Source organism: Petromyzon marinus, chromosome 51 (assembly GCF_048934315.1).
Source record: "Petromyzon marinus isolate PM22_M1 ecotype Great Lakes invasive population chromosome 51, UKy_Petmar_22M1.pri1.0, whole genome shotgun sequence".
Taxonomy (NCBI): Eukaryota; Metazoa; Chordata; class Hyperoartia; order Petromyzontiformes; family Petromyzontidae; genus Petromyzon; species Petromyzon marinus.
The window spans coordinates 6,731,401-6,753,261 of NC_133717.1; the positions used below are offsets into that span (position 1 = coordinate 6,731,401).

General features: G+C 58.6%; 2 protein-coding genes across 5 annotated transcripts; one reads left to right on the plus strand and one right to left on the minus strand.

The window, feature by feature from the left end:
• The first annotated feature begins 569 nt into the window (after positions 1-569).
• CRYZL1 (crystallin zeta like 1) lies at positions 570-15,943 on the plus strand. Of its 4 annotated transcripts, none has more exons than XM_032973490.2 (12): positions 570-882; positions 3,730-3,994; positions 6,646-6,718; positions 7,285-7,329; positions 7,932-8,046; positions 8,389-8,516; positions 9,805-9,916; positions 10,440-10,538; positions 11,866-11,981; positions 12,137-12,242; positions 12,682-12,727; positions 13,521-15,943. In XM_032973490.2, the coding sequence occupies exons 1-12, from the start codon at positions 692-694 to the stop codon at positions 13,674-13,676; spliced, it is 1,452 nt and encodes a 483-aa protein (XP_032829381.2). In that variant the 5' UTR covers positions 570-691; the 3' UTR covers positions 13,677-15,943. The 4 variants fall into 4 exon arrangements, with proteins under 4 accessions (XP_032829381.2, XP_032829383.2, XP_032829384.2 ...); XM_032973492.2 differs by having other exon boundaries at positions 7,932-8,000; positions 11,838-11,981; XM_032973493.2 differs by having other exon boundaries at positions 7,932-8,000.
• Positions 14,292-20,743, minus strand: MRPS15 (mitochondrial ribosomal protein S15). The gene is made up of 8 exons (XM_032973510.2): positions 20,346-20,743; positions 20,071-20,133; positions 18,892-18,967; positions 18,255-18,303; positions 17,994-18,078; positions 17,124-17,182; positions 16,332-16,523; positions 14,292-15,554 (listed from the first exon to the last, which is right to left on the minus strand). Exons 1-8 carry the CDS (start codon positions 20,575-20,577, stop codon positions 15,432-15,434), a joined length of 879 nt encoding a protein of 292 aa, XP_032829401.1. The 5' UTR covers positions 20,578-20,743; the 3' UTR covers positions 14,292-15,431.
• Positions 20,744-21,861: the final 1,118 nt, after the last annotated feature.

Consider the following 21,861-nt stretch of genomic DNA (forward strand, 5'->3'; position numbering starts at 1 on the left):
CCCTGTGTCTCCGTGTCTCACTCTCTGTCTCCCTGTCTCACTCTGTCTCCCTGTCTCACTCTCTGTCTCTATGTCTATCAGTGTCTCCCTGTGTGTCTCCCTGTGTGTCTCCCCGTGTGTCTCCGTGTCTCACTCTCTGCGTCTCCGCGTCTCGCGCAACGCGCGCGCGGAGCTCGGCCAATGGGCGGAGACAGCGACAAGCACTTCACGACACTTCACGACACTCCCTCTCTACGCTTTACGGCCCCTTCTGTCAGCTGCGCTGCGTGACCTCGGAAGTCAACAGAAGGCGACGTTTCGGGCAATGGCCCTTCTTCACAGCGCGGAGAGAGACAGTGGATATAATAAGAGTTGTGACCTGCACTTGTTTACACAATGGGGCCTTATAAGAATACTTCCACAATGTTTTTCTGGCACGTCAATTGTTAAACTAATAGTGGCCATTGAAGCAGACAAAGCCCTTCAGTAAATAAAACGTGTTTTACTCAAACTCCATTTGTATTGAAAGTAAAAATTAAAACATTTCCGAGTTCGCCTTACACTTTACGGCACGGCCCACCACTGTATCTGGTTGCCTCACGCAACTTTACGACATACGGTACGAGCTTTACGACATACGGGGATCGAGCTTTACGACATACGGGGATCGAGCTTTACGGCATACGGTGTGAGCTTTACGACATACAAACACATGACGGCTTCACGACACTCCCCTGGTTTGCTGTTCACGACACTTTACGGCGCTGCTTTACGACTTACCCCGTGGTCCGAGTCGCCGTTTCAGCACGTGACCCGTGCCAGGTTGGGTGCACTCGGAGCAGGGCGCGTCACGTGGGCATCGCTGCGTTCTGCTGGCGGGAGGAGGTCGCGGGACATACCCAGGTGACATGGGTTGACTGCTGTGCCAGGCTAGGTGCAGCAGTAGGTCACGAGGCATACCCAGGTGACATGGGTTGACTGCTGTGCCAGGCTAGGTGCAGCAGTAGGTCACGAGGCATACCCAGGTGACATGGGTTGACTGCTGTGCCAGGCTAGGTGCAGCAGTAGGTCACGAGGCATACCCAGGTGACATGGGTTGACTGCTGTGCCAGGCTAGGTGCAGCAGTAGGTCACGAGGCATACCCAGGTGACATGGGTTGACTGCTGTGCCAGGCTAGGTGCAGCAGTAGGTCACGGGGCATACCCAGGTGCCATGGGTTGATTGCTGTGCCAGGCTAGGTGCAGGAGGAGGTCACGGGGCATACCCAGGTGCCATGGGTTGACTGCTGTGCCAGGCTAGGTGCAGGAGGAGGTCACGGGGCATACCCAGGTGACATGGGTTGACTGCTGTGCCAGGCTAGGTGCAGGAGGAGGTCACGGGGCATACCCAGGTGACATGGGTTGACTGCTGTGCCAGGCTAGGTGCAGGAGGGTCACGGGGCATACCCAGGTGACATGGATTGACTGCTGTGCCAGGCTAGGTGCAGGAGGAGGTCACGAGGCATACCCAGGTGACATGGATTGACTGCTGTGCCAGGCTATGTGCAGGAGGAGGACTGGCTACTCCCCACCCCCCCTCCCCCCATAGTTGGCACAGTGTGCATCTGATATCTCGGGAATTCAACAACAGCCGCCGTTCGCCACTTCGTGGTGGCGACGTAACCGCAGCACTTGTGCCAGGCTAGGTGCACTTTGAGGGCGTCACGTGAAGTGTGGAAGGCTCCCTGGCAGGAGGTCACGGGACAAACCCAGGTGCCATGGGTTGACTGACTGAGATGACTGCCAGATGCACCACCTGTGCTCCTCACTGTGCCACCTCACTGCGTTTTAGCCACCCGGTGCTCCGCTCGTTGCTGTGAGCGTCGCTCGCAATCAAATCCAGGGCTCCTGGGCCTCGCACAGCCAGTTGGCAATTGTGGCTGTGGTCATGGATGGTGACCCGTGATGGCAATGTGGCTTGGCAGATCTTCATTCAGCGGTGGATGGATCATGGCTGATAGTGATGAGTAGTGTATGGTGGTGGTAGTGTGTGCGTGTGGTTGGAGCGCTGCGCTACGAACCTGGTGACACCAGTTCGTTTCCCGCTCTCGGTCACATCGGTGACGAATTTAGTGGACTGGTGCTGGGCCTCCTCTAGGTCAACTCAGCTTTAAACGAGCACCTGATGCGGTGTGTAAACATCAGAACTAGGGAAACAAAGGCGGCCGGGCGTGGTGCATGCCACCCACTCCCTCCCTCGTGTGCCATGCCATCCTTCATAGGTTACTCGCTAACAACACTTACCGACTTAACCATTTTTTTATATTACCAGGTAAGGCCCACTGAGCTACATAACTTTTTCAGAAGCGGCCTGGCTTCTGAGACAGAACGTACCGACCGGCAGACTCCACTGTCCTCTTCCGTCACCTAACCACGCTCCCTTCTCAATCATTCCCATAGCCATCAGTCCCTTCGTACTCACAGCTGACTCCCCTGTCATTACCTCCCGTGGCCACTAGTCCACTCACACCGCATGCTGACTCCCCTGTCATTACCTCCCGTGGCCACTAGTCCACTCGCACCGCATGCTGACTCCCCTGTCATTACCTACCGTGGCCACTAGTCCACTCACACCGCATGCAGGCTGACTCCCCTGTCATTACCTCCGTGGCCACTAGTCCACTCGCACTGCATGCTGACTCCCCTGTCATTACCTACCGTGGCCACTAGTCCACTCACACCGCATGCAGGCTGACTCCCCTGTCATTACCTCCCGTGGCCACTAGTCCACTCGCACCGCATGCTGACTCCCCTGTCATTACCTCCCGTGGCCACTAGTCCACTCGCACCGCATGCTGACTCCCCTGTCATTACCTCCCGTGGCCACTAGTCCACTCGCACTGCATGCTGACTCCCCTGTCATTACACTCCCGTGGCCACTAGTCCACTCGCACCGCATGCTGACTCCCCTGTCATTACACTCCCGTGGCCACTAGTCCACTCGCACCGCATGCTGACTTCCCTGTCATTACACTCCTGTGGCCACTAGTCCACTCGCACCGCATGCTGACTCCCCTGTCATTACACTCCCGTGGCCACTAGTCCACTCGCACCGCATGCTGACTCCCCTGTCATTACCTCCCGTGGCCACTAGTCCACTCGCACCGCATGCTGACTCCCCTGTCATTACCTACCGTGGCCACTAGTCCACTCACACCGCATGCAGGCTGACTCCCCTGTCATTACCTCCATGGCCACTAGTCCACTCGCACTGCATGCTGACTCCCCTGTCATTACCTACCGTGGCCACTAGTCCACTCACACCGCATGCAGGCTGACTCCCCTGTCATTACCTCCCGTGGCCACTAGTCCACTCGCACTGCATGCAGGCTCTATTGTCATGACACATGTAAAGCCCACCGAGCTATGCAGCTCTTTTTCATCAGCGACCTGGCCAGAAATGATAGCTGGAACGAAGTGGCTCATAACGTGGGAATGCACAGCAGCGAAACACAATCTAAGTGCTCGTTGATTCTAAATGTGAAGGGAAAAACCCAGAGGAGCCGGAGAAAAATACGAGTGACCATGGAGAGAGAGAGAGACATGCAAACTCTAAATATACAGCAGGCGTCATGGTTAGGGATGGAACCCACAACCTCCTGCATACCAGGCGAGGTAGTTAACATCTGCTAGCCACCGCGGCCCAAGTCTGTTGTAGGCTATACGGGGGATCTTTGTCGACTCTCATCCCTTCCCCCCACGTTCCACCAGAAGTCGTCGACTTCATCTCCACCTCTCTCCGGACGGGGCTATCGGCCGCCCTTCCCTCCTCCCGTCTACGGCTCCCGTCATGGGGGGCCTCTTCATGGACGCCACGGGCGATCGACCGCGGTTCTTCCTGCACGGCAAGGAGCAGGAGGAGGAGGTGGAGGAGGAGGAGGTGGTGGGAAAGTCGACCCCTGGATCGCGAGAGGTGGACAACCATGCGGTGGTCGTCGCCGTGAAGGCGTGCGGCCTCAGCCCCGTGCCGTGCGCGGTGAGACCATCGCTGGGGCAGTTGTCCTTGGACATGAGAAGGCATTTTCACTTCAGGGCTATCATCATTGACACGGCTGCTGCTGCTGCTGCTGCTGCCCGTAGATGATGATGGACGCTTGTGTTGCGCCCGAAACGTCGTGATTTATTTTATTTTAGTGTGAATTTTATTTTACAACATGATTGCTATTACAGTATTACGGGGTTTTTTTTAATCCCGTTCGAGTTGCCCTTGAAAAAGAGCTTCTCGGCTCAAAGGGCTTTTCTCGGGAGATACATTTCTGATTCTGACATCGAGACATTCCTATGGCGACCTCCCGTACACGTGGGTTGCCACCCGTTTCTCCAGGATCGTCCTCTTGTTGAGTGAGGCAGGCCGAGGCCATCCTGGTAAATCTGTCACTCTACCCGGGGCATCACAAGTCCCAGTCGCTGTCAACTGCACAATTATAGCAACGGTGACGATGCACCACTCCGGACGATGCGTTCACACGCAGCACGTCCCGCTTCTGGTATTGTGAGATATTCTACGTTACACGCAAAGTGCTTGCCACAAATGAACCTCAGTACCTCGCTGATCTCGTCCAGGAGCGTAAACCATCATCACACAAACTCGGGTCATCCTAGCAGCAGCAGCGGCTTCTGGCTCAGCCATCAAACATCGACGGTGGTCGATGCATCGCGCGCTTTCAGATGCGCTTCTGTGGCCGTCTGGAACGCTCTTCCGATATTAAGAAACCACGGGATATATGCACTTTTAAATAATCTTGATTGACAACTAATTTCTTGAGAACTGCTTTTTGTGTTTAGTTTGTTGTCCTTCCCCCACACCTCCGGTGAGCCCGGTTTGCTAAGTACAGTGCAAAAGAAGTTCAACGTACTGTACATACTTCCTCCTGTGACGTGTCCCAGTTTTTTGTGCCTCGGAGGTGCCAGCCCCATCCTCCATCGCATCACGCAATGCCGAGCCTGACGCTGTCCCCACTGTCCCCGCTGTCTCCGCTGTCCCCGCTGTCCCCGCTGTCTCCACTGTCCCCGCTGTCCCCGCTGTCTCCACTGTCCCCGCTGTCCCCGCTGTCCCCGCTGTCTCCACTGTCCCCGCTGTCTCCACTGTCCCCACTGTCCCCGCTGTCCCCGCTGTCCCCACTGTCTCCACTGTCCCCGCTGTCTCCGCTATCCCCGCTGTCTCCACTGTCCCCACCATCTCCACCGTCTCCACTGTCCCCGCTGTCTCCACTGTCCCCACTGTCCCCACTGTCCCCGCTGTCCCCACTGTCTCCACTGTCCCCACTGTCCCCACTGTCCCCGCTGTCTCCACTGTCCCCGCTGTCTCCACTGTCCCCACTGTCCCCACTGTCCCCACTGTCCCCGCTGTCTCCACTGTCCCCACTGTCCCCACTGTCCCCGCTGTCTCCACTGTCTCCACTGTCCCCACTGTCCCCGCTGTCCCCGCTGTCTCCACTGTCCCCGCTGTCTCCACTGTCCCCGCTGTCCCCGCTGTCCCCGCTGTCCCCACTGTCTCCACTGTCCCCGCTGTCTCCGCTATCCCCGCTGTCTCCACTGTCCCCACCATCTCCACTGTCCCCACTGTCCCCACTGTCCCCGCTGTCCCCGCTGTCTCCACTGTCCCCGCTGTCCCCGCTGTCCCCGCTGTCCCCGCTGTCCCCACTGTCTCCACTGTCCCCGCTGTCTACGCTATCCCCGCTGTCTCCACTGTCCCCATCATCTCCACTGTCTCCACTGTCCCCGCTGTCTCCACTGTCCCCACTGTCCCCACTGTCCCCGCTGTCCCCGCTGTCCCCGCTGTCTCCACTGTCCCCACTGTCTCCACTGTCCCCGCTGTCTCCGCTATCCCCGCTGTCTCCACTGTCCCCACCATCTCCACTGTCTCCACTGTCCCCGCTGTCTCCACTGTCCCCACTGTCCCCACTGTCCCCGCTGTCCCCACTGTCCCCGCTGTCCCCGCTGTCCCCGCTGTCTCCACTGTCCCCGCTGTCCCCGCTGTCCCCGCTGTCCCCACTGTCTCCACTGTCCCCGCTGTCTCCGCTATCCCCGCTGTCTCCACTGTCCCCACCATCTCCACTGTCTCCACTGTCCCCGCTGTTTCCACTGTCCCCACTGTCCCCACTGTCCCCACTGTCCCCGCTGTCCCCACTGTCCCCGCTGTCCCTACTGTCCCCGCTGTCTCCACTGTCCCCGCTGTCCCCGCTGTCCCCGCTGTCCCCACTGTCCCCGCTGTCCCCACTGTCCCTGCTGTCCCCGCTGTCTCCACTGTCCCCGCTGTCCCCACTGTCCCCGCTGTCTCCACTGTCCCCGCTGTCCCCACTGTCCCTACTGTCCCCGCTGTCTCCACTGTCCCCGCTGTCCCCACTGTCTCTGCTATCCCCGCTGTCCCCGCTGTCTCTGCTGTCTCCGCTGTCTCCGCTATCCCCGCTGTCTCCACTGTCCCCACCATCTCCACTGTCTCCACTGTCCCCGCTGTCTCCACTGTCCCCACTGTCCCCACTGTCCCCGCTGTCTCCGCTGTCTCCACTGTCCCCACTGTCCCCGCTGTCCCCGCTGTCTCCGCTGTCCCCGCTGTCTCCGCTGTCTCCGCTGTCCCCGCTGTCTCTGCTGTCTCCGCTGTCCCGCTGTCCCCGCTGTCTCCTGCAGCTCCTTGCGCGGCTCAAGATGCAGCAGTCCCCGCAGGCCGTGGGGCGGGAGGTGGCGGGGATGGTGGCCGCCGGTGTGGATCGCAGCTCACGCATCGCAGTACACCGATCGCAGTTCGATGATTACCGATCGCGGCTCACCGGTCCGCTGATCCCGGTTCACTGATTGCGGTGGCTTGAGTTGTTGCTCCGGTGAGCGGGGAGATCGCTGATCGGTGTCTCGTCGCCGGGTTGTTGCTGGCCTCGGTTGTGATTTCTCACTCGACAGAGAGGCCCGCGTGAGGTTTTTGCCGTCATTCTGACACTCCAAACCATGTCAGTGGCAGACGCGGACACTTTGATGCGTGAATTGGAAATAAAAAAGCGACGGGTCTGCCCGATTCACGAATGTGAAGGAGGAGGCACCGTGGCAGCGATGGTGCACCACTTCGCTACTCCGGGCGCAATTATCTGGCTCATTGGCCACTTCAACGACATCAGCCATGCCGATAAGGGGACTGATCCCAGTTGACTAATTCTGGTTCGCCAATTGTGATTGCTGCCTTGGCAGACCCAGCGTGGTGGGAGGTGGGGGGGGTTCGCGGGGATGTCCGCGTGGTGATGCCGCATGTCGTGCTCGTTGTTGTGGTTGTGTTTACAGTCGGAGCGCTGGTGACGTTCTTCAAGCCCGGCGATGAAGTCGTGGGTAAGGAGGCCCTCGCTCGATACCTCTCGCGCGCTCGCACGCTCACTTGCTCACACGCTCACGCATACACTCGCTCGATCACACACGCTCACACAGACTCGCTCACTCACACACGCTCACTCACACACTCGCTTGCACACACGCTCGCACACACTTGCTTGCTCACACACACAAGCTCACACACACTCGCACGCTCGCTCACTCGCTCGCTCGCTCACACGCTCGCTCACTCACACGCTCGCACGCGCATGCACACTCGCATACTCGCACTGACACACACACTCACTCGCACACTCACATACTCGCATACACTAGCGCTCTCAGACACTCGCACACGTGCTCGCACACTCACGTACTCACATGCACACACGCACAAATACAGCGCCATGCGTGGCCCCCATTGGCTTCCTAGTACTGATGTTTATACACCGCACCAAGCCATAATTTAAGTCGAATAATGAGCCGAGGATCAGTTCAGGCATTTGCTACCGATGCTGGCCACGAGCAGAAATTGAACTCGGGGTCACCGGGTTTATCGTACGGTGCGCTACCCGCTACACTGCCGCAGTGCAGAGCGCGCTCTCACATCACTGCCGTTACAGGAATCCTGCCGCTCGACTGCACGGAGTCTGGCCTGGCTCCCCGCGTCACCGTGCACGAGCACTGCCTGGGTGAGACTGGAGCGCTGCTGTGGCGAGATGTTAACTACCTCACCTGGTACGCGGGAGGTCGTGGGTTCGATACCGACCCTGACGCCTGCCGCTGCTGTATATTTGGAGTTTGCAGTGTCTCTCTCTCCCACTGTGGTCGCGTGGATTTTTCTCCGGGTCCTCCGGTTTTTCCCTCCACATTTAAAACCAACATCACGAGTTGCGAGTGTTTGGCTGCTATACATTTCCACGTGATAAGCCACTTCTTCGTTGAGCTATCATTTGTGACCAGGTCGCTTCTGAACAAAGAGCTACACGGCTCATTGGGCCTTACCTGGTAAAATAAAAAATAAAAAGTTTTCAGAGCGGCTCGTGGACTCCGCAGTGACGCCCCCCCCCCCCCCCCCAGTGTTGAGGCCGAGCGGCGTGGACTGCGTGGAGGCCGCTGCGTGCGTGCGGGACGGCATGGTGGCCACAGCGGCGCTGCAAGGCCTCGCCGGAGCCGGAGCGGCCGTGCTCGTGACGGACGCGGCGACCGTGAGAGCCTCGCACGCGCACACACACACACGCACACACGCTCACACGCACACACACGCACGCTCACACGCACACACACGCACACACACACGCACACACGCTCGCACACACACGCACACACGCACACACGCACGCACGCACGCGCACACACACGCACGCACACACGCACGCTCACACGCACGCACACACGCGCACACACACGCACGCACACACACGCACACACGCTCACACGCACACACACGCACACACACGCACACACACACGCACACACGCTCGCACACACACGCACACACGCACACACGCACGCGCACACACACGCACGCACACACGCACGCTCACACGGGCGCACGCACACACGCACACACGCACGCACACACGGGCGCACACACGCACACACACACGCACACACGCACGCTCACACGGGCGCACGCACACAGGCACGCTCACACGGGCGCACGCACGCACGCACGCTCACACGGGCGCATGCACGCTCATATGTGCGCACCGACACAACAACAACCGCCATTCGCCACTAAGTGGCGATGACGTCACCACGACGCTTGTGCCAGGCCATGTGCACCTTGAGGCCACGTGAAATGTCGAACGCCCGCTGGCAGGAGGTCACGGGACAGACCCAGGTGCCACGGGTCGACTGACTGAGATGACTGAGATGACTGGCTGATGCGCCACCTGTGCCCCTACTGTGCCAACCTGCTGTGCTTTAGCCACCCGGCGCTCCGCTCGTTGTTGTAAGCGTCGCTCCTCCGCCCTCCGTTGCACACCCACACACACGCACGCACACACGCGCGCACACACGCACGCACACGTACACGCATACACGCGCACACACGCACGCGTACACGCACACATGCACGCGCGCGCACACACGCTCGCACTCGTGCTCACACACAACGACACCCGTGGTGCAACAGCAACACGCAAAGCGCAACAACCATACCCAATGGCAATAACAACAGCCGCTGTCGTTTGCCACTGCATCAGGCATAGGGGGTCGTGTCCCAGACGCGGCTCACTACTCCCATACCAGTTGCAGTTTGTGCTTTGTTCAGCTAAGGGTGGAAACTGGAGAACTCCGAGGGCACACATGCAGAACAGGAGCAGAGAGAGCAGACAAACTCCACTCGCACGCTGCACAACAGGGGGAGAACAGGGGGAGAGAACACCTGAGTCTAGAATCAAACCAAGGCGCTTGTTGCTTTTGAGTCCCGATTGTCACCCATGCGCTGCCATCAGCAGCAGCCTACTGCGTATTGTTGTGGTTGTGCAGTCCGTGGGCGTGGCGATCTGCCAGTTGGCTCAGCATCGTGGGGCAAAGGTGGTGGCAGCCGTGGGCCCTGGAGTGGACAGAGAGACCCTGGACCAACTGTGGCCACAATCTGGTAAGAGGGCACGACCCGGCACTCCCCAGCGGACACAGCGCAGCAGACACCACACCTGTGTACACACAGCACGCACGCCACACCTGCGTACACACACCACACCTGTGGACTTAGCACAGTACACACGCCACACCTGCATACGCACACACAGCGCTGCACAGCACTACGATGTGCACACACACCTGGTGCACACGCACACACCTGGTGCACACGCACACACCTGGTGCACACGCACACACCTGGTGCACACGCACACACCTGGTGCACACGCACACACAGTGCACACGCACACACCTGGTGTACACACACACCTGGTGTACACACACACCTGGGGTACACGCACGCACCTGGTGCACACATACACCTGGGGTACACGCACGCACCTGGTGCACGCACACACCTGGTGTACACACACACACCTGGTGTACACACATACCTGGTGTACACGCACACACCTCGTGCACAACGCACACACAAAGCGGCACACACACAGAGGGATGCTCTCGCGTTGCCGTGTGCGCAGCACGGGTGGTGGAGCTGGGCGTGGGAGGCGGCAACCTCGTGGCGAGCTGCCTGGAGGAGACGGGGGGGCTCGGAGTCGACCTCGTGGTGGACGCTGGAGGTAATGACAACTTGTGTTGTGACGACTTGACGCACTTCTCTTGAGATGGCACTTTATTGAAGACACGTTCACTTGACATCAGGCGGAGACCCCCACTGCAACAGCCCTGAGTCTCCCGCGCATCTCCCCCTTATATACCGCTGGAGGTAATGACAACTTGTGTAGTGACGACTTGACGCACTTCTCTTGAGATGGCACTTTATTGAAGACACGTTCACTTGACATCAGGCGGAGACCCCCACTGCAACAGCCCTGAGTCTCCCGCGCATCTCCCCCTTATATACCGACCGAGGCCACGCCCCCATTCCCGAACCTTCTCGCCGACTCTGGGCGCTCGCTCCACCGGCAGACTCCACCGTCCTCTTCCGTCACCTGACCACGCTCCCTTTTCGATCCCGTAGCCACCAGTCCCTTCGTACTCACAGCTGATACCCGTCATTACCTCCCGTGGCCACTAGTCCCTTCGCACTGCAGGCTGACTCCCCTGTCATTACCTCCCGTGGCCACTAGTCCCTTCGCACTGCAGGCTGACTCCCCTGTAATTACCTCCCGTGGCCACTAGTCCCCTCGCACCGCATGCAGGCTGACTCCCCTGTCATTACCTCCCGTGGCCACTAGTCCCCTCGCACCGCATGCAGGCTAACTCCCCTGTCATTAACTCCCGTGGCCACTAGTCCCCTCGCACCGCATGCTGACTCCCCTGTCATTAACTCCCGTGGCCACTAGTCCCCTCGCACCGCATGCTGACTCCCCTGTCATTACACTCCCGTGGCCACTAGTCCACTCGCACCGCATGCTGACTCCCCTGTCATTAACTCCCGTGGCCACTAGTCCCCTCGCACCGCATGCAGGCTCTGTTGTCATGACACATGTAAAGCCCACCGAGCTATGCAGCTCTTTTTCATCAGCGACCTGGCCACGAATGATAGCTGGAACAAAGTGGCTCATCACGTGGGAATGTACAGCAGCCAAACAATCTAAGTGCTCGTTGATTCTAAATGTGACCATGGAGACAGAGAGACATGCAAACTCAAAATCTACAGCAGGCGTCAGGGTCGGGATCGAACCCACCACCTCCTGTATACCAGGCGAGGGAGTCAACATCTCACGGCCACCGTGGCGCCCCTCGTTATCGTGTCAGCACCGAGCGTCCGCCCGTGCGACGCGGGGGTCACGATCGCTCTCGTAGAGGTGATCGACACGAACCGTACACCGGTGCAGAGGGGCGTTGCTCTTGGAGACTCGCTGCACTATCCAGGCTGCGCAGACATTCGACGCTGCGCTATCCACGCTCCACAGTCGACGCTGCTAACGCCCCCGGCGGCAGTGCGAGCGAGCAGCACCGGGGGGGCGCCACCCGCGCCCGGCTCGCCGCGCAAGCACGACCTGCTCAGCGCCCTCGCCGTCGCCGGCCAGTGGGTCACCACCCACGAGCTGCTGCAGGTACAGCCGATCCTCTCTCACGGGCCGGCGTGCAAGTAGAGCCCCCCTCTGGGGGGGGGGGGGGGGTTGGGGGGGGACGCGCGGGGCCGCGCGTTCCCTCGCTTGCGGCCCCTCGCGTGTCCCCGCGCTCGTCACGCAAGGCTCTCTCTCGGCAGCTGGACCCCCCCGACTGCGCCCTGCTGCAGCTGAAGGGCGCCAGCGTTCGGTTCCTCAACGAGGAGCTGTGGAGCCTCTCCCCGACTCGCCGGGGGCGGCACCTGCGTATCCTTTACGCGGGCGAATGCACCCGCGGCACCGCAACCGCGGCACCGCAACCGCAGCACCGGGGCCGCTCGCCCTCCCGTGTGCCGCTGGACGTGGGCCTCCTCCCCCCACGCCGCGCAGGGGTTTTCAGGGCCGCTAAATGACCATACTTCACCGTGCTGGCCAGTTGGGTTGGTGGTGGTGGGGAGAATACAGCCACGGATTCAGCTGCACTGCCCTCTGCTGACAACGTAGCCCCCCGCAGCAGCAGCAGCAGCCCACCGCACCCGTTGCATGCAGTGGTCGCCCATCCGAGGACCGTCCGGGCTCAGCCCCGCTTAGCTTCCGAGGGGCGAAGAGAGCGGGCGCAGGCGGTAGTGCCAGCCGAACAACGCCCCCCCCCCCCCCCCCCCGTGCACACAGGGGCAGCGGAAGCATCCTTAACACGCCCGCTCAGACGGCTTGCGCGACGTCATGGAGAAGCTCTCGGCTGGCGTGTTCAGGTGACCCACACGGCGCACGACACTAACCCCAACTGTGAGCCTACGGGTCTCGGTGTGAGCCTACAGGCCACTTTGCGAGCCTGCGGGTCTCTATGCGGGTCTCTATGCGGGTCTATGGGTCTCAGTGTCTCAGTGTCTCAGTGTCAACGCATGGTTGGCATGGGCCCAGGTTCATGGAATGAAATGGGGCCTTTGCTCAGAATATCTCCCTCCTGTCCGTAGCTCAGAGCCTCGGCCCCTCTGGCCTATGGGTCCGGTGCAGTTTGACCACCTGCACAATCGGGTGTGCTTCACCCCCTGGCTGATAGGGCACGAGTGTCAGTCACCACATGACAGTGTCTCCACGCACACCACAAAGTGTAACCACGCACACCATGTAACCCAGTCACCAAGCACATCACGGTGTAACCACACTCACCACGGCGTAACCACGCTCACCACGGCGTAAGCACGCTCACCACGGCGTAACCACGCTCACCACGGCGTAACCACGCTCACCCCGGCATAACCACACTCACCACGGCGTAACCACACTCACCACGGCGTAACCACACTCACCACGGTGTAACCACGCACACCACGGTGTAACCACGCACACCACGGTGTAACCACGCACACCACGGTGTAACCACACTCACCACGGTGTAACCACGCACACCACGGCGTAACCACGCTCACCACGGCGTAACCACACCACGGCGTAACCACGCACACCACGGCGTAACCACGCTCACCCCGGCGTAACCACACTCACCACGGCGTAACCACACTCGCTCCGTCTCCCGTCCGGCAGGCCGTTCGTGCACCGCGCGGAGGGCCTGGGCCAGGCGGTGGAGGCGATGACCGCGGTGCAGGCCGGGCGCTCGCAGCTCAAACGCGTCGTGCAGCTCTAATCATGCCGGGAGTCGGCGGGGTCACCGGGTCGGCCCCGCGCTTTGCGTGGCGATGACCTCGAGGTCGCGGCGACGCTGCTGGGGGTTCGTCAACTCCGGTTCCCGATGGGCGCGCAACGAATTTGGCGTCACGACGTCGCAACACGAGCGCACGCGACTGCCGCGAACCTCCAGTGCCCGTCTCCATCCCTCGATTCTCCAATCTCTTGCCCGCAGCTCTCCTCTCCCGTGTATCTCTCACCTTCGGACATCATCGCCTGTTTATCTCCGATCTCTCTCATCCGTCTCTTGCCCACAGAGCTCCCTTTCATGTCACGGTGTCAGTGAGCCTCTCTCTTGAAGCTGCACGCTCCCGCTAGCTCACTCATCGCTTGCCACCCCCGCAACCACCCCCGCAACCGCCTCTGCCCACAGTGGCCACACCTGCTCCTCCACTCCACCGGCACTGCGGCACCGACTCACGGTAAACCCGCACTGCCGGTGACGATCGCCAACCGACAAGTGGACAAATTCCCCCGTCACAGTCAATCCACTGCTGGCTGAAGGCTGCCGTCAACCCCCGCCAACCCCCCCCACCCCCCAAACGTTCCGGGGACTTGGAACTCCGACGCCGGACATCCGTGCAGCAGCAGCAGCAGCAGGGCGCGACATCGCCTCTCGAGTCGAACGGGAAGAATCGAGCAATTATTTTATTGCGCAATGCCACGGGACAAGCCGCGAGGGAGACGAGACGCCACGGGAGACGAGACGCACACAGGCGGGGGAGGGAGTCAGAGCAGCGGGCCTCGTTATTGGAGTGTGGGTCTCTACGTGAGTCTCTACGTGAGTCTGTGGGTCTCTACGTGAGTCTGTGGGTCACTAAGTGAGTCTGTGGGTCACTAAGTGAGTCTGTGGGTCTCTGCGCGAGTGTGGGTCTCTGTGTGAGTCTGTGGGTCACTAAGTGAGTCTGTGGGTCACTAAGTGAGTCTGTGGGTCTCTACGCGAGTGTGGGTCTCTACGTGGGTCTGTGGGTCTCTACGTGAGTCTGTGGGTCTCTACGTGAGTCTGTGGGTCTCTACGTGAGTCTGTGGGTCTCTACGTGAGTCTGTGGGTCTCTGCGTGAGTCTGTGGGTCTCTATGCGAGTGTGGGTCTCTACGTGGGTCTGTGGGTCTCTACGTGGGTCTGTGGGTCTCTACGTGAGTCTGTGGGTCTCTGCGTGAGTCTGTGGGTCTCTGCGCGAGTCTGTGGGTCTCTGCGTGAGTCTGTGGGTCTCTGCGTGAGTTTATGGGTCTCTACGTGGGTCTGTGGGTCTCTGCGTGAGTCTGTGGGTCTCTGCGCGAGTCTGTGGGTCTCTACGTGAGTCTGTGTGTCTCTGCACTAGTCTGTGTGTCTCTGCGTGAGTCTGTGGGTCTCTGCGTGGGTCTGTGTGTCTCTGTGTGAGTCTGTGGGTCTCTGCGTGAGTCTGTGGGTCTCTGCGCGAGTCTGTGGGTCTCTGCGTGAGTCTGTGTGTCTCTGCACTAGTCTGTGTGTCTCTGCGTGAGTCTGTGGGTCTCTGCGTGGGTCTGTGTGTCTCTGCGTGAGTCTGTGGGTCTCTGCGTGAGTGTGGGTCTTTACGTGGGTCTGTGGGTCTCTACATGGGTCTCTACGTGGGTCTCTGGATCTCTACGTGGGTCTCTGGGTCTCTACGTGAGTCTGTGGGTCTCTACCTGAGTCTGTAGGTCTCTGCGTGAGTCTGTGGGTCTCTGCGCGAGTCTGTGGGTCTCCGAGTAGAGGGGAGCGCGTGAGACGAGAGTGGGGACACCGGGACGCGCGAGCACCGGCAGCAGAGCTCTCAGCCGCTCCCTTCACACGGGGGAGCCGCCTGCACCGCCTGCACCGCCTGCACCGCCTGCTCCGCCTGCGCGCGGGCCTCCTGGCGGGCCCGGTAGCGCCGCTCGTTAACAAGCTGACGAACCTGCGGGGGGTGAGGGGGGGGGGTCGGGAAATCAGGCGAGTCGTGAAACGGCACGCGCTGTGTTCGTCGACACGTGTGCCGTCACCCTCGTGCGCGTGTGAGGGTGACGACACGTGTGCCGTCACCCTGGTGCACGTGTGAGGGTGACGACACGTGTGCCGTCACCCTCGTGCGCGTGTGAGGGTGACGACACATGTGCCATCACCCTCGTACGCGTGTGAGGGTGACGGCACGTTGGCAACACGTGTGCGAGGTTCAATTAAAATCACTCTGAAAGCGTGAACAGATCGGCCCTGTCCATTGCATGTGTGTTGAATTTCTTTCGCACCGTACGTAGCGAACTGCGCTAATTGTAAAGATCCGAAATTAATAAATTTTTTGAGTGTCAAGTCGCGTTGCTCTGAGCAACTGGAAAGGAGTCGCAGAGTCTGTACACGATGTCTTCCTCGGAACGAGTCAAGCTGGAAGGCAGCAAACCGGGCGGTCAGCTGGCACCAACAATTGTTCCCGCTCTGCGGTCCTCTACATGTTCAGATGTTTTCAGTTACTACGCAAATGGAAGGAAACTGGGTGCACCCGTAGAGAACCCACCGCACGTGCGGGGGTGGGCAACGCTCCATACCCGTACAGGTGGCGACGGATGGGAGTGAAACTACGGGACATCTACATGACAAAAGAGCTTCATGTCATCGGATTTCTCCAGCATAGAGATTCTGGTTTAGATAAAGATCCCGATTCAGTCGGCGTGAAAAGCCGCGGCGGTCGGGCCCTCCTCACCCTCACGACGAGCGCTTTCTTGGCGACCCAGCGGTGCGAGGCGCGCCGGTGGTACGCCGGTGGCAGCTGGAACGAGATGTTGAGCGCCGTGCACGTGTGCTCGAAGCGATCGTAGCGCGTCCGCCGCAGGTACTTGAGCAGCTTCTTGCGTCTGTCGGACGCCATGAGCATGTAGCGCTTGTTGGTCTTGTCCTGGAGACGCGCACACACGGGTGGGCGGGCGGGCGAGTAGGTGAGCTGGCGAGTCGTGAAGCTTCCATGTTATCATGGAGACAGAGACGCGAGTGGGTGAGCGAGCGAGTGGGGGAGCAAGCGATTGGACGAGCAAGGAGGTATGCGGGCGAGTCGTGATGCTTCATCTTATTCTGGAGGCGCAAGTGGGTGAGCGAGCGAGCGTGCGAGTGGGCGAGCCTTTTTAAGTTTAATCTTAAATGGGAGACACGTGGGTGAGCGGGTGAGCAAGTAAGCTGGGCCAGTCTTCATCTTATTCGGGAGACACGAGTGAGCGGACGAGTCGCAAAGCACGTTTGGGTCCTCTCGGAGACACGAGTGAAGCGTGGTCTTCCTGCGGTGCGTCCCCGGGCTGTGCGCCACAGCAACACCACCAAGGGGCCGTTGGGTGGCCAACGCTCGTGGCAAAATAACGCACGGTGGACAACGAGGCGGGGGGGGGGGGAGGGAACGCTTCGGAGCGTACGTCCACCGAGGAGATGGAGCCACGAGGTCGGCTGCACGTGAGACCCGTCCTGGCCTCGTGGGTTCTCACCTCGGTGAACCAAACCTGGCACTCACCCTTGGGTGCTGGGCCAGGTGCTCGCTGTAATTCCGGATCCTCGCCGTTAGCACTGCGACTGCCGATGAAACAAAAGACAAAAGATCCCCCGCTGTGTAGCCTTTAAACAGACTTGAGGCAAGTGCTGTTAGCGAGGGGCACCTACGAAGGCTGGCACGGCAACATGAGAGGGTGGGTGACCAGCACCACGCCAGGTCACCTTTGTCTCCCTAGTTCTGATGTTTACACACCGCACCAGGTGCTCGTTAAAGGCTGAGTTGACCTAGAGGAGGCCCAGAACCAGTTCATATATGTGAATGATGTTGGGCTGTGAGACTACTGTATCTTAGACCCCGTGTGCTCTATTTTAGACCCCGTGCACTGTATCTTAGACTCGGTGTGCTGTATCTTAGACCCCGTGTGCTATATCTTAGACCCCGTGTGCTGTATCTTAGACCCCGTGTGCTGTATCTTAGACCCCGTGTGCTCTATCTTAGACCCCGTGTGCTATATCTTAGACCCCGTGTGCTGTATCTTAGACCCCGTGTGCTGTATCTTAGACTCGGTGTGCTGTATCTTAGACCCCGTGTGCTATATCTTAGACCCCGTGTGCTGTATCTTAGACCCCGTGTGCTGTATCTTAGACCGCGTGTGCTGTATCTTAGACCGCGTGTGCAGTATTGTAGACTCGGTGCGCTGTATCTTAGACCCCGTGCGCTGTATCTTAGACCCCGTGCGCTCTATCTTAGACCCCGTGCGCAGTATTGTAGACTCGGTGCGCTGTATCTTAGACCCCGCTGCGTGATTCCTCAGTGCGCTGTTACTGTGGACTCGGTGGGGCCGCCGCTCGGCCAGGTGCGGGTGGATGTAGCGGCAGGTGGAGTCCTCACTCTGAACCTCGGTGGAACTGCGATCCTCGGGGCTCCGCTGCACCAGGGCGATGTACTGCTGCTTTTTGAGTTTCAGCTTGTCACTCTGCATAGCACGGCGGCATATACCAGCACACACACCAATACACATGCCAGTACACACGCCAGTACACACGCCAGTACACACGCGAGTGCGAGACAAGAGGACAATGTAGGAACTGTACACGCGACCTTCACGTGTTATTAAATCTACCCGGAACAGCCGAGTGCATTGGGACTCACGTGACTTCCCAGCTCCAACGACAGCAGCCTCCGCACGCACTCGTCGGCCCTGCAAATAGAAATCCGATCCTCAAGCGGGGTCTGGGTGCGTGCAGAGCCGGGCCTGGATGTGTGCAATTAACCCTAAACCATAACCTTAACTGTAAACCTTAAACAAACCCCTAACCATAAAACCTATCCCTAAAGCTTTATCCCAACACCTGATCCTGCTAAAACCCTCAACCCTTATCACTAATCCTAATACATAACTCTAAACCCTGACCCTTATCTCGAACCCGAATACGTAACTCTAAACCCTGACCCTTATCACTAATCCTAATAAGTAACTCTAAAACCTGACCCATATCTCTAACCCTCATATCTAACTCTAAACCCTGACCCTTCATGAACCTTATAGAAGTGAACCCGCCATTTTCATCAACTGAAGGATAAAAGAGTCAGCAACTGCAAAGTGCCGCTCACCCAACCGAGGGAGTTCTGCGATTGGACAAAACTCCGGTCCATGATGACAGTGGTTGCTAGAGACTCGATGTATTTTCCTGCATCTGCAGGGACAGCCGCCATTCGCGTGTGAACAGTCGGAATGCGTGGGTGAGGGGCGATGGTGAGTGGTGGTGAGGAGTGGTGCGGCACTCACGTCTGTAACTCACTCAGGCCCTCAAAGCCGTATTTGGTGGCAGTCGGGGGTAAGTCATCCAGCTGACTGGTAGGCACTGCGGGGGGGGGGGGGAGAATCAGAGGTAAGTCATCCAGCTGACTAGTAGCCACTGCAGGGGGGAGGAGAATCAGGAGTACGTCATCCAGCTGACTGGTAGCCACTGCAGGGGGGGTAGAATCAGGGGTAAGTCATCCAGCTGACTGGTAGGCACTGTAGGTGGGGGGGGGAATCAGGGGTAAGTCATCCAGCTGACTGGTAGGCACTGTAGGTGGGGGGGGGGAATCAGGGGTAAGTCGTCCAGCTGACTGGTAGCTACTGCAGGGGGGGGGAGAATCAGGGGTAAGTCATCCAGCTGACTGGTAGGCACTGTAGGTGGGGGGATAATCAGGGGTAAGTCATCCAGGTGACCGGTAGCCACTGCGGTGGGAGGGGGAGAATCAGGGGTAAGTCATCCAGCTGACTAGTAGCCACTGCAGGGGGGGGTGAATCAGGGGTAAGTCATCCAGGTGACTGGTAGCCACTGCAGGGGGGGGGGGGGGAGAATCAGGGGTAAGTCATCCAGCTGCCTGGTAGGCACTGTAGTGGGTGGGGTTTCGGAGACAGGGTAAAGGGAGAATTCTGAGATAATCCCACTAATCTCGTCTTGATTAATCGACATATATTTGGAGCTTGCGTGTCTCTCTCTCTCCCCGTGGTTGCGTAGATTTTTCTCCGGGTCCTCTGGTTTTTCCCTCCACAATTAGAATCAACATCACGCGTTTAGAGTATTTCGCTGCTATACATTTCCACGCGATGACAAGTCACTTCGTTGAGCTATCACTTGCAACCAGGTCGCTTCTGACAAAGAGCGACGTATGCTCAGTGGGGCCTTACCTGGTGAAATAAAATAATATTAACAGATCAAACCGAATCCATCTGGCGAGCCCCGATCCCATCGAATGGCCTCACCAAACTATGTCGGCACAGTTACAACATCTGTCCCCTTGCATTTAAATGCCAGACACGAGAATAATTTGTATTTTCTCCAATCTCGAATGTCTATTCAGACTTTGCATTCCTTTATTCGTCACGTTAGTCGCATTAGTTTACAAGTCGCGTTAGCTTGTGAGTCACGTTAGTCGCGTGAGTCCGCTGCGGCTGGGTGCGTGCGGTACTCACCGACTCGCGGCGCCGCCTGTCGCTTGCGCCCGTAGAGCCTCTTCGCCTGGGCGGCCCAGTTCACTGCGAGCAGAGAACGGCGGCCCGCAGTGAGCGACGCGGGGACACGGCTCTCCTGCTCGGACTCCCTGCTCCCCGAGGCCCGTACCCCCTCGTGTCTCCCTCCCCGTCTCCTCTTTCTCCACGCCTCTATCGTCTCTCATCGTCTCTCATCGTGCCTGCCCCCCCCCCCTCTCTCTCTCACCTTGTCTCCCAGTCCCCCCGTGTCTCCTTACCCCGTGGAGTCGCTGTCCCGCCACTCGCCCCCGCTGGTGGTTGCTGGGGGTGCGCGAGCAGTCGGGCCCAGGAGCTGACCCCTGCGGGGGAGGCGGCGAGCCCGGGGGGAAGGAGGAGGAGGCGGCGGTGGGGGCCCAGGCGCCCAGGGACCCCCGGCAGCCCCTGTGACCCCGCGAGGCCCGGGAGTACGGAGAGGAAGAGCGGCACTCGGGGCGGCAGCTGAGTCTGCATCGCGGCGTCTCCCCGTGTCGCCTCGCTCGCCGATTCGCTCGCCCTCTCACTCACCCACGACAATCACGCCTGCATGGGCGCCGCCATGACACCCTGTCACGTGCCAGATGCATCACCAAGCAGACGGCTACCGGTTTGAGCAGAGTGCTACTGGATTTAGAAGAGGTCTACCGTCTTTAGAAGACTTCTACCGGTTTAAGTATTCTGGGCATGGTAGAAGTCTTCCGAAACCGGTAGATACCTGTGCCCGGTGCGGAGCTTCTGAACCCGGGATCAGAAGACTTCTACCGGGTTCAGAAGATTTCTACCGGAATCAGAAGACTAATGCCAGATTCAGAAGGCCTCTACCGGGTTCAGAAGACTTCTACCGGATTCAGAAGAGTTCTACCGGGTTCAGAAGATTTCTACCGGGATCAGAAGACTTTTACCAGATCCAGAATACTTCTACCGGGATCAGAAGACCTCTACCTGATTCAGAAGACTTCTACCTGATTCAGAAGCCTTATACCGGGAACAGAAGACTTCTACTAGATTCAGAAGAATTCTACCGGGTTCAGAAGATTTCTACCGGGATCAGAAGACTTTTACCAGATCCAGAATACTTCTACCGGGATCAGAAGACCTCTACCTGATTCAGAAGACTTCTACCTGATTCAGAAGCCTTATACCGGGAACAGAAGACTTCTACTAGATTCAGAAGAATTCTACCGGGATCAGAATATTCTACCTGATTCAGAAAAGTTCTACCGGATTCAGAAGACTTCTACTGGGTTCAGAAGATTATACCGAGTTCAGAAGACTTCTACCGGGTTCAGAAGCCTTCTACCGAGTCCAGAAGACTTCTACCGGATTCAGAAGACATCTACCGAGTTCAGAAGACTTCTACCGGGATCAGAATATTCTACCTGATTCAGAAAATTTCTACCGGATTCAGAAGACTTCTACTGGGTTCAGAAGATTTATACCGAGTTCAGAAGACTTCTACCTGGTTCAGAAGACTTCTACCGAGTTCAGAAGACTGCTACTGGGTTCAGAAGAACTTCTACCGAGTTCAGAAGACTTCTACCGGGTTCAGAAGATTTCTACCGAGTCCAGAAGAGCTCTACCGGAAACAGAAGACGTCTACCAGATTCAGAAGAATTCTACCGGGATCAAAATATTCTACCTGATTCAGAAAATTTCTACCGGATTCAGAAGACTTCTATTGGGTTCAGAAGATTTAGACCGAGTTCAGAAGAATTCTACCTGGTTCAGAAGACTTCTACCGAGTTTAGAAGACTTCTA

Excerpts from the sequence above, each read along its gene's own strand:
- CRYZL1 (XM_032973490.2), top strand. The coding sequence starts at position 692 with ATGACGGCTTCACGACACTCCCCTGGTTTGCTGTTCACGACACTTTAC. Across the intron at positions 7,330-7,931 it reads GCCCGGCGATGAAGTCGTGG|GAATCCTGCCGCTCGACTGC; the intron begins GTAAGGAGGCCC and ends CTGCCGTTACAG. Across the intron at positions 8,517-9,804 it reads TCGTGACGGACGCGGCGACC|TCCGTGGGCGTGGCGATCTG; the intron begins GTGAGAGCCTCG and ends GTGGTTGTGCAG.
- MRPS15 (XM_032973510.2), bottom strand. The coding sequence starts at position 20,577 with ATGCAGACTCAGCTGCCGCCCCGAGTGCCGCTCTTCCTCTCCGTACTC. Across the intron at positions 20,134-20,345 it reads CGGGACAGCGACTCCACGGG|TGAACTGGGCCGCCCAGGCG; the intron begins GTAAGGAGACAC and ends CTCTGCTCGCAG. Across the intron at positions 16,524-17,123 it reads ACCTGGCCCAGCACCCAAGG|GACAAGACCAACAAGCGCTA; the intron begins GTGAGTGCCAGG and ends GCGCGTCTCCAG.